At 42.2% G+C, this 15194-nt stretch overlaps 2 protein-coding genes and 1 pseudogene across 14 annotated transcripts in view; 2 read left to right on the top strand and 1 right to left on the bottom strand.

Moving 5' to 3' along the window:
* Positions 1-3372, top strand: part of TTC19 (tetratricopeptide repeat domain 19) — a 49439-nt gene extending 46067 nt beyond the window's left edge. The window contains exon 10 of the mRNA XM_010387746.2: positions 2385-3372. Coding sequence (XP_010386048.1) covers positions 2385-2401 — 17 coding nt within the window. The 3' untranslated portion in view covers positions 2402-3372. The remainder of the gene's footprint in view (positions 1-2384) is intronic.
* The window catches only part of NCOR1 (nuclear receptor corepressor 1), a 192674-nt gene that overhangs the window by 12942 nt on the left and 164538 nt on the right, over positions 1-15194 (bottom strand). For 12 of the 13 annotated variants that reach the window (XM_030923270.1, XM_030923279.1, XM_030923278.1 and 9 more), the window contains 2 exons: positions 6789-6932; positions 4927-5069 (listed from right to left, as the gene is read on the bottom strand). In XM_030923270.1, coding sequence (XP_030779130.1) covers positions 4927-5069; positions 6789-6932 — 287 coding nt within the window. The remainder of the gene's footprint in view (positions 1-4926; positions 5070-6788; positions 6933-15194) is intronic. The other variant, XM_030923273.1, reaches the window with a different exon arrangement.
* Positions 2480-3372, top strand: LOC115894811 (annotated as a pseudogene).

The raw sequence follows: 15194 nt of genomic DNA, 5'->3' as shown, positions 1-15194 counted from the left end.
CCGCCCACCTCGGCCTCCCAAAGTGCTGGGATTACAGGCATGAGCTACCGTGCCCTGCCACAATGTGAAATTTCTAATGAAACCACAGAATGATGGACTCTTACCCAAGGGGTGAGCACATTAGAGAAGAGGGAAGAGTGCATGTGCCTAGAAACAAACTTGGTTGATTAGGGAGGCTTTAAACTGACAGAGGAGAAAAGTCTTCAGAAGAACTAGAAAACAATGGCCATGGATGATAGTCTTCTTACTTATGGGCCAGGTGACTAGGTAAATCACTTGAGCCTGAAACAGCAGAACCTTGTTATCATGAACTGTGTGGAATAGGAGTCATTCATTCATTCAATAGATATTTAATTGAGCAGTTATTTGGCTGAATTGTAAGATTACCTTCTTATTGATCAAAAAGGGTCAGATGAAGACAATTGAAGTTAACCAGTGATAATCCTTAGATACTACATTTGCAATATACCCCTTCCTTTGCTTATGGAGCTTACAGTGCAGTGTGGTACTTGCTGAGGCCAAATTAGAATCACCTGGGTAGCTTAGCAAATTTTTCTACATTCCTGGGGCCCCATAGTTCAACTATTTAATAAGCAGTCCAGGTGACTGGTACCTACTGTTGAGCAAGAATGTGGTAACTGCTCAGAACTTAGCAGAAGGGAAGGTAGATATGTGAAAGCCACTGTGGAGGCCAACTTGACAGGAAGAGGTAACTCCCATCAGGAGGCAGAGAGACCAGGATAGTGACAGCCGGAGTAAAGGTAACTGTGGTAGGGAAGCAGGAGGAACTTTTTGTGTGGGGAGGTAGAATATGAATTTAAGTTTAGATACTTAAGGAGCCAGTAAGTTAGTCAAGAAGTAATGAGGTCTGCAAAGATATGTAAGTAGAGCTTAGTAGGAAAAGCTGGAGTACAGATACAAATTTGGGAGTTTTCAGCATACAGGTGACCATTCAAATCCCGAGTAGATGAGATGACTCAGATTATAAGGCATGAGGAGAAAGGGGCTAAGAAGTGAGCCCTGGGGAAAACTTAACAGTCAAGGGCCAGGCAAAGCAAGACTGAACTTCTAAGGAGACGTAAGTGGCCAGAGTAGAGAAGAAACAGGAAAACATGGCATCAGAAAGCCAAAAGAAAGCATTTCAGGGAAGGAAAGTGGTTCACTGTGTCAAAAGCTGCAAAGAGATCCAATAAAGTAAGTTTTAAAGCATTACAGTTTTCAAAACAATAAAGTCATTGATGTCCTTGGGAACACTGGATTCAGATACAATGAGCTGAAGTGAAGCTGTGTTAGCCGCTGATGGCTTTCATTTAGTTCTGCTTCCCAGTGAAGGCTAAATGTGCCATGGTGGGCCCAGGAGCCCACTGGTTCTTTAATATAAATTCTCCTTTCCACCATGAAAAACAGTTCTTGCAATAAAAAAAAAAATCCCAGACTCTAAAGCAATTCTGTTAGTACTTCCCTTAAGACATTAATTATCTCCTGTTAAAGTTAGGTACTTGTTTCATCATACAGCTTCAGGGAGTAGAGGCCATATGGCATACTAAAACACCCAACATAGTACACTACTCAAAACATTAGGCAAGAGAGGAGAAACTATAAAGTAGGCTTCTTCATTTCAAACATGGCATTTCCCTGTCAAGAGTTTCCCACTTTAATGGTAAGACAGACTAGAGGATGCGAGCAAACCACACAAAGGTGAAATGATTTGCATCTCAGTTCCCGGCTGCACTGAGATCTCTAGCTCTCCATGCTCACACAGATTCATCTATGAGTGCCGAGAGAATTTGAAAATGAGAGTATATTTTTGTTGGTGACACTTGAGGAGCTGCAAATAATACATTAAACTGTTGAAGACTGGAGACAGAAAATAGTAATAACAGTATTTTTTTAGAAGAAAGGTGGCCAGACACGGTGGCTCACGCCTGTAATCCCAGCACTTTGGGAGGCTGAGGTGGGCGGATCACCTGAGGTTGGGAGTTCGAGACCAGCCTGGCCAACATGGAGAAACCCTGTCTCTACTAAAAATACAAAATTAGCCGGACTTGGTGGTGGGTGCCTGTAATACTGGTGCAGGAGAATCACATGAACCCGGGAGGCAGAGGTTGCAGTGAGCCGAGATCGTGTCACTGCACTCCAGCCTGGGCCACGGAGTAAAACTCCATCTCAAAAAAAAAAAAAAAAAAAAAAAGAAAAGAAAGGCTATCTGTAAGCCTGATAACAATTCTGGTCAGCATTCTAAAATATTTGTCTTTTAGATTATTTTGTTGCCACCTAAACAGAGAATCTAGTAATTAAGAGCGAGGACAAGTTCAGAAACAAAGTGGCACAGATCTAAACACGTATCACAGTGCAAGGCCCCCAACTTTCCTTTCTTTTGACAGGGTCAGGAGACTACTAGATGGCAGATCACAGAAATAAAGCAGATCGCCCTTTCCTCAGCTGCCGCCACAGTGCTCAGTCCTTCCAAAGAAGCTAAGGCCACGTTGGGGTGAGGCCCTCACTTGATCCAGCGACTAGCACCACGTCCGGCAGTGCCAGCCCCACGCTCGCCCGCGCCCTGGCCTCTGTCTCCGAGCTTGCCTGCATCTACTCAGCCCTCAGTCTGCATGGCAATGAGGTGACCATCACAGAGGATAAGACCAATGCCCTCATTAAGCAATTGGTGTAAATGTTGAACCTTTTTGGTCTAGCTTGTTTGCAATGGCCCTGGCCAATGTCAACACTGGGAGCCTCATTTGCAGTGTAGGGGCTGGTGGACCTGCTCCAGCAGCTGGTGCTGCACCAGCAGGAGATCCTGCCCACTCCACTACTGCTGCTCCAGCTGAGGAGAAGAAAGTGGAAGCAAAGAAGGAAGAATCTGAGGAGTGTGATGACATGGGCTTTGGTCGTTTTGAGTAAATCTCTTATAATGTGTTCAACACAAAGCTAAACTTAAGAAGAAAAAAAAAAAATAAACCAGACTATGGTATACCCAAAGTCTTTCTATCACAGGGACTGAGGAAAAGACTGATAAGACCGGGGGATAGTACTGAGTGCTGAGAGAGTGCTGAGAGCACGAGGATGTTCTCATTAATACTTGCATATCAACCCAGACGAAAGGTTCTGCCACAGAGCATTAGCCAGGGTATTTACCAACAATCTGCCTAAGATGCTATGAGTATGGAACTGTTAGAAGCCAGCTGGTCCACCATGAGCAACATGGACTCTGGAGTTGGAATGCTGGGGTTTGAACAGCAGCCTCATTACTTACTAGATATGTAACCTGTTCCAACTCTTAAACTTGAGTCTGTTTCCTCATCTACAAAATGGAGATAATTGTAATGTGTAATATGTAGGGTTGTTGTGAGGAATAAATGAGATTATATCTACGCATGCTTAGAATAGAGCCTACCACATAGTACGTGCTAGATAATCTTTTGCTACCATTATTACTGATTTTATAGTTTTACTTTATTTATTATTTTTTTGAGACAGAGACTCGCTCTGTTGCCCAGGCTGGAGTGCAGTGGCAAGATCTTGGCTCACTGCAACCTCTGCCTCCCAGGTTCAAGTGATTCTCATGCTTCAGCCTCCCAAGTAGCTGGGATCATAGGCGCACGCCACCATGACCAGCTGATTTTTATATTTTTAGTAGAGACAGGGTTTCACCATGTTGCCCAGGCTGGTCTCAAACTCTTGATCTCAGGTGATCCACCCACCTTGGCCTCGCAAAGTGCTAGGATTACGGGCGTGAGCCACCACACCCAGACAATTTTTGTAATTTTTTTTTTTTTCTTGAGACATCTTACTCTGTGGCTTAGGCTGGAGCGATCATGGCTCACTGCAGCCTCAATTTCTCAGGCTCAAGTGATCCTCCCACCTCAGCTTCCCATGTAAATGGGACTACAGGGGCATATACCACCGCACCCAGCTAGTTTTTTATATTTTGTAGAGACGGGGTCTCCCTGTGTTGTCCAGGCTAATCTCGAACTCCTGGGCCCAATCAGTCCTCCTGCCTTGGCCTCCCAAAGTGCTGAGATTCCAGGTGTGAGCCACCGTGCCTGGCCAATGTTGTATTTTTACACTGTGAGTTTATCAGAGTTGCATATGAATAGTGAATGAATCAACTCAAGTCCAGAAAAACACCAGTAGGGTAGAAAAAGTAGTTGGACTGGAGCTAGCACAGACAGACTTGGACTTGTCCTATAGTTGGAGCTACTTATTGCAAAAGTAGAGCGAGGGCAAGGCATGAATTAAAAGTAGCCCAAGACCTTGACATCAACATTCATACTAAGTACTTAACAGTATACTTCATAACTTAACAGTGTACAGGCTGCCAGCACAACAGCTAATAGTCTCAGGCTAGTTTAAATGCTACTTTAAATAGTCTTAGGCGAAAAATGATGAATTTAGCATAGATCATATTACACTATTTTGTATTACTTGAAACCTAGTGAAAGGCTAGGCTAAATGTTTTTGGTGGCGAATAATTGAGATGGTAGGGGTACTAAGAATGAGGACATGTGATGCACAGCTGATGAAACTGGGGACATTGATTGAGAGGACTCCTGAAAGACACGTCTTCAAATATCTGAGGAGGTGTTACGTGGGGATGGGCCCAAATGGACAAAAGGAAGACTGATGGGTAGGGGAGAAAGAAAAATAAACTGTGGAGAGTTAATCCAATCCCACATAAAGAAAAGTAACCTAGACACAGCATTCCTTCAAAGAGAAATGGCACAGCTTCAGAAAGGAGCGAACTCCTACTTCCTAATTAGAACTCTTCATGGGCTGGCAGATACTTGAGAAGGAACTCTAGGATCAGATGTGTTGGATAGATGTCCTGTAAAGAGCCTTCAAACTCAAGCGTTATAGGAGAGGCAACACCGGAGATCATTATTAATGCATGTTTTATTTGGGGTTCATGAAAGAAATCCCACTTACCCATATCAGAGTCACCTCCACCAGAGGAGTTCAACTTACGAAAAATCTCCTGCTTCTTTGATTTAACCATGGGTGATGTATTTTCAAGCTTGGTGAAGAATGAAGGCAAGTAGCTTATACTCCCTGGTGACCGGGAATCATTCCTGTTAGGGCCAAAGTTAAGTATATTACAACCACGTACTCCTAATCCTGGGGACATTCCTATCAATGACAACATTCAGAGAGTACTTAGAAAACTACTGCCTCCTCATCCCGTGTTTGTGGTTACAGCCCTAAGAAACAGTATGTAATCATAAATCACTTAGTACATCATTTGAGGATAAAGGATTTAGCTCTCAAAATGAAATCATAAAATTAGAATTAGAATGGAGATAATCTAGAGCAGAAATTCTTCGGAAGGAATGAAGTAGCAAATGAATATTAATAGGAGAACTCAGAAACAGCTTATCGTGATGCCTTCTCCTTAACAGCACAAACATTGATATATTCATGGTTACCACCTAAACTGGGAACTATTTGACTAGAATTAGTTTTAAGTAAACTACAATTAAAACTAATAGCACGCTTGCCTGTAAAATATTAAGAACTCATATCTAAGCAATCAACAGCTGGACTGGAACACAACAGTATAGGAATAAAACTGCCTATTTGTTAACAATCATTTCAAGCCACCTAACAAATGAGCTGAGTTTAATATAAAGAGTTTCATATTTTATTGGCAGCTTCCTATACTAACACATTTTAAAAAACAAGTTTCCCCTAACAGCTCAAGGCCACAAGGGTCTAGCTAGAGCTGAGAACAGAGAATATAGGTTATTGACAGCCTAATCCAGTCATGTGGATTCATTCATCATTCAAACACAAGAACACTTCCTCTATGCCAGGAAAGACAATTAAGGTGATAGGAACAGGAATAAGACATGGTCCCTGTCCTCAAAACACTCATAAACATAGGGGGAAAGACGTAAATGTATAATAAAATTGAACATCACTCCCTCTCCAAAAATGGATTTTCTTTATTTCATTGAAAAGTACCAATATCTGTTTAGCTCCCTAAGAATAAATGCAATAAATTAATAGCAACACATTGTAAGACAGGCACTAGCTATTTGGAGTTACACCTTCGTTTAAAACTGGCCCTTCCCCATTAGTATCAGTACGACCATGAGCAAGTGACAGGTCTGGCTTTCAGCGCATCAGTGAAGGGTTCAGCACTAGGCAAACTGCATGACTACGGAATTCAGGGAACAATAAACAACATGATTTGGACAGAGATTCCAGTGTAGGGGTGATGCAGAGGGAAGTGAAGCTGAATGGGCAGCATACACCTGGTCATGCAAGAACTCAGATACCATGCTAAAGACTGGGTGCTGGATTCTGCATGAGTTTTAGACAAATCACCCAGGTGGAGGTATGGAGATTGACTGGAAAGGAGCCAACTCAAAGGCATCTAGTCAAATGGGGATAATAATTTAATAACTAATAGGGTTGGGGTCAGGGTTAGAAATAGGTAAGATTAAATCTATTCAGAGTCCACAGTGCTTGGTATACAGTAAGCATTCAAATGTTGGCTGAATCAATGGATGACCCTTTCCCCTAGACAAAAACATTAAAAAAAAATCTAGAAAGATTTAATTTCAAGAATAATGAACAAATACTTTCTAACCTATTTAAATGTCATATTATAAATACTTTCTTTTTGCTAAAATCCACTAGCATTAAATCAGTAGGAAAACAGAGACAAATGATCCTCTGAGAATGCCATCCAGACATAAAAGCCCAAAGGAGAAAAATGGCACCAACTGAAGGAAATGTTAGAGCATGAGCACCCGCGCCATGAATGGACTAGGAAGTGCACGTACCTCTGCTCTGCAGGCTCTGCGCCCCTCTGAGACAACAGCAGCAAGCTGTCCTGTTTCTCATGCACAACTGGAACCTGGGGTGGGGAGATGGGCTCGTAGGGCTCCGAAGAGACGTGACTCCTCTCTGGGGATTTTCCAGGCCTACTATTGTAACATGTGAAATATTAGATTGTGTTTCAAAGGCGCACCTGAGACTTACCTAAACAGAAACTTGTTAACTCATGACTTCATTCAGGAGAAGGAGCAAAAGCTGCCAATTTCTATCAGAAAAAAAAGTTACCTCAGGTATTCACTATATACATAGTTAAAACAAATAAACAAAAACCACTGTGTTACTGCCACTTGACCCATGCACACCCCGTGGATCCAGGAGTCACGTCATCAGACAGCGCTGCCTGGGCAGCAGCAGTGGCAGAAGTTGCGTCCTTGAGGCTCCCCACATGTCCTTCAACGTCAGACGCCATCCCACCCTTGGCTCCTTAGGAAAACCTCAAGGGTTTTCCTACCTATTTTGAGTCATGACTGACCAGTTCTTTCATCATCAAGTTAAAGATAAAGGACTTCAGTACTAAACTGACACCCAAGAAGTTTTATCAGGCGAGTCAACTTATGTTCTTTTTTTTTTTTTTTTTTTTTTTTGAGACAGAGTCTCGCTCTGTCGCCCAGACTGGAGGGCAGTGGTGTGATCTCGGCTCATTGCAACCTCCACCTCCCGGGTTCACGCCATTCTCCTGCCTCAGCCTCCCGAGTAGCTGGAACTACAGGCATCTGCCACCACGCCCGGCTAATCTTTTGTATTTTTAGTGGAGACGGGGTTTCACCTTGTTAGCCAGGATGGTCTCGATCTCCTGACCTCGTGATCCGCCCACCTCGGCCTCCCAAAGTGCTGGGATTACAGGCGTGAGAGTCAACACAGGTTCTAGTTACACTATATTATGGCAGAGGGGTTCTCTGCAATTTTATATTTTTCTGCGGATACCATTTGGTAAGAATAATATAAGATAGATACACTATTTAGCTCCCACCCATTTATCTCTCTCTTTTTTTTTTTTTTTTTTGAGACAGAGTCTGGCTTTGTCACCCAGGCTGGAGTGCAGTGATATGATCTCAGCTCACTGCAACCTCTGCCTCCCAGGTTCAAGCGGTTCTCCTGCCTCAGCCTCCCGAGTAGCTGGAATTACAGGCGCCCGCCACCACTCCCCGGCTAATTTTTGTAATTTTAGTACAGACGGAGTTTCACCATGTTGGCTAGGCCTCCTGACCTCAGGTGATCCGCCTGCTTGGGCCTCCGAAAGTGCTAGGATTACAGGCATGAACCACCGTGCCTGGCCCATTTATCTTATTATTACAATTTTTATTTTTTAGAGACAGGTTGACCAGGCTGGAGTACAGGAGTGCAATCATAGCTCACTGCAGCCTCAAACTCTTGAGCTCAAGTGATCCTCTCACTTCCATCTCCTGAGTACCTGGGATTACAGGCATGCATCACCATGCCCAGCTAATGTTTTTATTATATGTTTTATTATGTCGTGTGGCACATTTTAAATTTTTTGTAGAGACGGGTCTCTACAAAAAATTAATTAAATTAAATTAAAATAAATTAAATTAAATTGCTGGCCTCAAGCAATCCTCCCACCTCAGCCTCTAAAAGTATTTGGAATTACAAGCACCTGGCCCCACCACACCCCCAATTTTTTTTTTTTTTTTTTTTTTTAAGACAGAGTCTTGCTCTGTCACCCAGGCTGGAGTGCAATAGCATGATATTGGCTCACTGCAACCTCCACCTCCCAGGTTGAAGGAATTCTAGTGCCTCAGCCTCCCAAGTAGCTGGGAGTACAGGTAGCCACCACCACACTTGGCTGATTTTTGTCGTTTTATTAGAGACAGGGTTTCACCATGTTGGCCAGGATGGTCTCAAACTCCTGACCTCAAGTGATACACCTGCCTCGCCTCCGAAAGTGCTGGGATTACAGGTGTGAGCCACCACACCCGGCTCCCCTGAAATTTTTTGACATAGTGATTATGCATATTAAAGCCACCTGTGACTTTCAACATCTGAATTATGACTATAACACTAAAGCAAAATTATAACATGATTTGTTATGACCTTTCCCAATCAGTCCATCCAGTTATTCAAGATAGCCACTTTTTTTTTTTTTTTAGTTGTTTTGGTGTTTACCTCCAAAACTTGGTAAATAATCTTAAACATGTTTTTGATTTATAAAACTTGAAACAGTATCTGTTAACTCTCTTTCATGAAAGATGAAGAATTTTATTTGCCTTCTCTGTTGTTGCCCATTTTATTTTTATTTTTATTTTTATTTTTGAGACAGGGTCTCCCTCTGTCACTCAGGCTAGAGTGTAGTAGTATGATCACTGCTTACTGCAGCCTCGACTTCTGGGCTCACATGATCCTCCCACCTCAGGCTCCCAAGCAGCTGGGACTACAGGTGCATGCCACCATGCCTGGGCAATTTTATTTTTTAGTTTTTTTTGTGGAGATGGGGGGGGTCTCACTATGTTGCCCAGGCTGGTCTTGAACCCCTGGCCTCAAGAGATCCTCTCACCTTGGTCTCCCAAAGCACTGAGATTAAAGGTGTCGGCCACCGTGCTGGCTTGCCTATTTTAATTTTGTCCATTTTGCCTTTACATAGCATACTTCAGCCTTTTATATTTTCTTTTTTAAAAATGAAGAAATTAGCACACATACCCTTACTTCTACCTCTCTTTCCTATGCAACCCTCAACTCTCAATATCTGTCAGCCATTTTTATGATTTACTGCCTCACATCCTTTTCTAGAACTATAGAGAAACTCCTCTGTGTTTTGCTTATAAAAATCACTCCATACAATTCTAATGGAAATGGAATAACCTGCTCCTGGAGTACATAATGAAATAAAGGCAGAAAGCAAGTTTTTTGAAACTAATGAGAACAAAGATACAACATACCAGAATCTCTGGGACACAGCTAAGGCAGTGTTGACAGGGAAATTTATAGCACTAAATATCCACATCAAAAAGAAAGATCTCAAGTTAACAAGCTAACATCACAACCAAGAGCAAACAAATCCCAAAGCTAGCAGAAGACAAGAAATCACCAAAACTGCCAGGTGCAGTGACTCACACCTGTAATCCCACCCAGCACTTTGAGAGGTCGAGGCAGGCGGATCACCTGAGATCAGGAGTTTGAGATCAGCCTGACCAATGTGGAGAAACCCTGTCTCCACTAAAAAAATACAAAATTAACTGGGATGGTTGTGCATGCTTGTAATCCCAGTTACTTGGGAGGCTGAGGCAGGAGAATTGCTTGAACCCAGGAGGCAGAGGTTGCAGTGAGCCGAGATCGCGCCATTGCACTCCAGCCTGGGCAACAAGAGCGAAACTCCGTCTCCAAAGAAAAAAAAAAAAGAACCAAAACTGAAGCTGAACTGAAGGAGACTGAGACACAAAAAACTACTCAAAAGATCAACAAATTCAGGATCTGGTTTTTTTTTTTCTGTTTTTTTTTTTTTTTTGAGACAGAGTCTCACTCGGTCGCCCAGGCTGGAGTGCAGTGGCACAATCTCGGCTCACTGCAAGCTCTGCCTCCCGGGTTCACGCCATTCTCCTACCTCAGCCTCCCGAGTAGCTGGAACTACAGGCACCTGACAGCACACCTGGCTAATTTTTTTTTTTTTTTTTTTTTTTAAGTAGAGACAGGGTTTCACCGTGTTAGCCTCTCGATCCCCTGGCCTCCTGATCCGCCCGCGTCAGCCTCCCAAAGTGCTGGGATTACAGGCATGAGCCACCATGCCCGGCTTCAGGATCTGGTTTTTAGAAAAAATTAATAAAACAGACCACTACTTAAGACTAATAGAGAAGATTCAAATAAACACAATCAGAAATGACAAGGGGAATATTACCACTGACCCCAGAGAAACACAATCATTAGAATATTATGAACACCTTTATGCATATAACCTAGGAAATCTAGAAGAAATGGATAAATTTCTGGACACATACACCCTCCCAAAACTGAACCAGGAAAAAACTGATTCCCTGAACAGACCAATAACGTGCTCTGCAATTGAGTCAGTAATAAATAGCCTACCACCCCAAAAAAGCCCATGACCAGACACATTCACAGCTGAATTCTACCAGATATACAAAAAGAGCTGGAGCTATTCCTGCTGAAAATATTCCACACATTGAGAAAGGACTCCTCCCTATCTCATTCTATGAGGCCAGTGTTGTGGGAAGTCAGGGACCCTGAACAGAGGGACCGGCTGAAGCCACAGCAGAAGAACATAAATTGTGAAGATTTCATGGACATTTATTAGTTCCCCAAATTAGTACTTTTCTAATTTCTTACACCTGTCTTTATTGTAATCTCTGAACATAAATTGTGGCGATTTCATGGACACTTATCACTTCCCCAGTGAATATCCTTGTGATTTCCTATGCCTGTCTTGTCATCTTCTTTGTAAACTGAGGAGGATGAATGTTGCCTCAGGACCCTGTGATTGTGTCAACTGCACAAATTGTTTGTAGAGCATGTGTGTTTGAACAATATGAAATCTGGGCATCTTAAAAAAAGAACAGGATAACAGCGACGTTCAGGGAACAAGAGAGGAACTTTGAACTGGCCGCTGGTGAGCCGGACAGAACAGAGCTATATTTCTCCTCTTTCAAAAGCAAACAGGAGAAATATCGCTGGATTCTTTTTCTCAGCAAGCAACATCCCTGAGAAAGAGAATGTGCCCTGAAGGTAGGCTTATACATGGCCCCTTTAGAAGCGTGCCGTCTTTTGTCTTTTATGGTCGAAGCCGACGGGATGAAATAAGCCCCGGTCTCCTGTAGTGCTCCCAGGCTTATTAGGACGAGGAAAATTCCCGCCTAATAAATTGTGGTCAGACAGGTTGTCTGCTCTCAAACCCTGTTTCCTGATAAGATGTAAACAATGTTATCACTGTTTCGGGCACAGTGCCCGAAACTTCATTAGCAATTTTAATTTCACCTCATCCGGTGGTCATGTGATCTTGCCCTGCCTCCATTTGCTTTGTGATATTTTATTACCTTGTGAAGTATGTGATCTCTGTGACCCACACCCTATTCACGCACTCCCTCCCCTTTTGAAAAGCGCGAATAAAAACTTGCTGGTTCTACGGCTTGGAGAACATCATGGATCCTGCCGACATGTGATGTCTCCCCCGGACACCCAGCTTTAAATTTCTGTCTCTTGTGCTCTTTCCCTTTATTTCTCAACCCAGCCAAGACACTTCGGAAATAGAAAAGAACCCACGTTAAACATCGGGAGCAGGTTCTCCTGATAGGCCAGCATCATCCTGATACCAAAACTTGGCAGAGACACAACAACAATAAAAAGAAAACTTCCAGCCAATATCCTTGATGAACATCAATGCAAAAATCCTCAACAAAATACTGGCAAACCAAATCCAGCAAAACACTAAACAGCTTATCCACCACAATCAAGTAGATTTTATCCCTGGGATGCAAGGCTGGTTCAATATACACAAATCTCAATAGATGCATAAAAGGCTTTCAATAAAATTCAATACCCTTTCATGTTAAAAACTCTCAGTAAACTAGGTATTGAAGGAACATACCTCAACATAATAAAAAGCCATATATGAAAACCCACAGCCAAATCATACTGAATGGGGAAAAGCTGGAAGCATTCCTCTTGAAAGCCAGCACAAGAAAAGGATGCCCTCTGTCACCATTTTTATTCAACATCCTATTGGAAGTCCTGACCAGGGTGATCAGGCAAGAGAAAGAAAGAAAGGGCATCCACATAGGAAGAAAAGAAGTCAAACTATCTCTGTTTGCAGAGGGATAACCACATATCTAGAAAACTCCATAGTCTCAGCCCCAAAGCTCCTTAAGCTGAAAAACAACTTCAGCAAAGTCTCAGGGTACATCAGTGTGCAAAAAAAAAAAAAAAAAAAAAAGAAAAGAAAAATCACTAGCATTCCTATACACCAATAAGAGCCAAATAAGGAATGCAATTTAATTCACAACCACCACAAAAATAATAAAATACCTAGGAATACAGCTAACCAGGGAGGTGAAAGATCTCTACAAGGGGAACTACAAAACACTTCTCAAAGAAATAAAAGATGACATAAAGAAATGAAAAAACATTCCATGCTCATGGATAGGAAGAATCAGTATCGTTAAAATGGCCATACTGCCCAATGCGTATTACAGATTAAATGCTATTCCTATTAAACAACCAATGACATTCTTCACAGAACTAGAAAAAACTATTTTAAAATTCATATAGATCCAAAAAAGGGCCTGAATAGCCAAGGCAATACTAAGCAAAAAGAACAAAGCTGTAAGTGTCACACTACCTGACTTCAAATTATAACACAGGCTACAGTAACCAAAACAGCATTGTACTGGTACAAAAATAAGATACACAGACGAATGGAACAGAACAGAGAACCCAGAAATAAGGCCTCACACCTACAAGTGTCACAAGTGTCTGATCTTCAACAAACCTAACAAAAACAAGCAGTAAGGAAAGGATTCCCTATCAATAAATGGGGCTGGGATAACTGGCTATCACATGCAGAAGATTGAAGCTGGGCCCTTTCTTTATGCCATACATTAAAATTAACCCAAGAGAGATTAAAGACTTAAATGTGGGAAAAAAAAAAAAAACTATAAAAACCTTGGAAGACAACCTAGGAAATGCCTTTCAGGACATCAGCAGGGACAAAGATTTCATAACAAAGACACCAAAAGCAACTGGAACAAAAGCAAAAATTGACAAGGGGGTTCTAACTAAAGACCTTCTGCACAGCAAAGGAAACTATCAACAGAGTGAAGAGACAACCTACAGAACGGGAGAAAAATTTTGCCAACTGTGCATCTGACAATGGTCTAATATCCAGCATGTATAAAGAGCTTAAACAAATACAAGAAAAAAACAACTCCACTAAAGAGGAGGCAAAGTGAGTATGGTGGTATGCGCCTGTAATCCCAGCTACTTGGGAGGCTGAGGTGGGAGAATCACCTGAGCCTGGGAGGGTTGAGGCTGCTGTGAGCTGAGACTGCACCACTGAAATCCAGCCTGGGCAAACAGAATGAGATAAAAAAAGAAAGAGTGGGCAAAGGACATGAACAGACACTTTTCAAAAGAAGACATATATGCAGCCAAGAAGCATATGAAAAAAAACTCAGTATCACTGATCATTAGAGAAGTGCAAATCAAGTCGGGTGCAGTGGCTCATGCCTGTAATCCCACCACTTTGAGAAGCTGAGGCGGGTGGATCAACTGAGGTCAGGAGTTCGAGACCAGCCTGGCCAACATAGTGAAACCCTGTCTCTACTAAAAATACAAAAATTAACTGGGTATGGTGGCAGGAGCCTTATAATCCTAGCTACTTGGGAGGCTGAGGCAGAAGAATCACTTGAACCTGGGAGGTGGAGGTTGCAGTGAGCTGAGATCACACCACTGCACTCCAGCCTGGGCAACAGAGCAAGACTCTGTTCCAAAAAAGAGAGAGAGAGAGAGAAGTGCAAATCAAAACCACAATGAGCTACCATCTCACACCAGTCAGAATGGCTACTAAAAAGTGAAAAAATAACAGATCCTGGAAAGGTCGTGGAGAACATGGAACACTTATACACTGTTGGTGGCAGTGTAAATTAGTTCAACCACTGTGGAAGGCACTGTGGAAATTCCTCAAACACCTAAATACACAACTACCAATCAACCCAACAATCCCATTACTGAATATATACCCAAAGAAATACAAATCATTCTATTATAAAGACACATGCACGTGTATGTTCACTGTAGCACTACTGACAACAGCAAAGACATGGAATCAACCCAAGTGCCCATCAGTGATTGACTGGATAAAGACAATGCAGTACATATACATCATGGAATACTATGGAGCCATTAAAAAGAATGAGCTCCTGTCCCTTTCAGGGACATGGATAGAGCTGGAGGCCATTATCCTTAGCAAACTAACGCAAAACCAGAAAACCAAATACCACGTGTTCTCACTTTTAAGTAGGAGCTAAATGGTGAGAACACACGGACACATGGAAGAAAACAACACACACTGGGGCCTATTGGAGGGTGGAGGGTGGGAGGAGGAGGCTCAGGAAAAAATAACTAATGGGTACCAGGCTTAATACGTGGGTGACAGAATAATTTTTACAACAAACCCCCACGACACAAGTTTACCTATATAATAAACCTGCACATGTACTCCTGAACTTAAAATGAAAGTTAAATAAATAAATAACTAAAATGAAAACCAGTTGATTCTGTTTTCTAACACCACAGATTGTGTAAACATTTTCATTAGGAATGGACCATGGCAGTGCTATATAGTTTTCCATTTTTCTTGATAATTGCATTTCTTTTCTTTTTTTGGTTTT

This window comes from Rhinopithecus roxellana, chromosome 19, assembly GCF_007565055.1.
Source record: "Rhinopithecus roxellana isolate Shanxi Qingling chromosome 19, ASM756505v1, whole genome shotgun sequence".
Classification (NCBI taxonomy): Eukaryota; Metazoa; Chordata; class Mammalia; order Primates; family Cercopithecidae; genus Rhinopithecus; species Rhinopithecus roxellana.
Note: the sequence above shows the minus strand (reverse complement) of the source record. Positions and strands in the feature narration are given on the sequence as shown.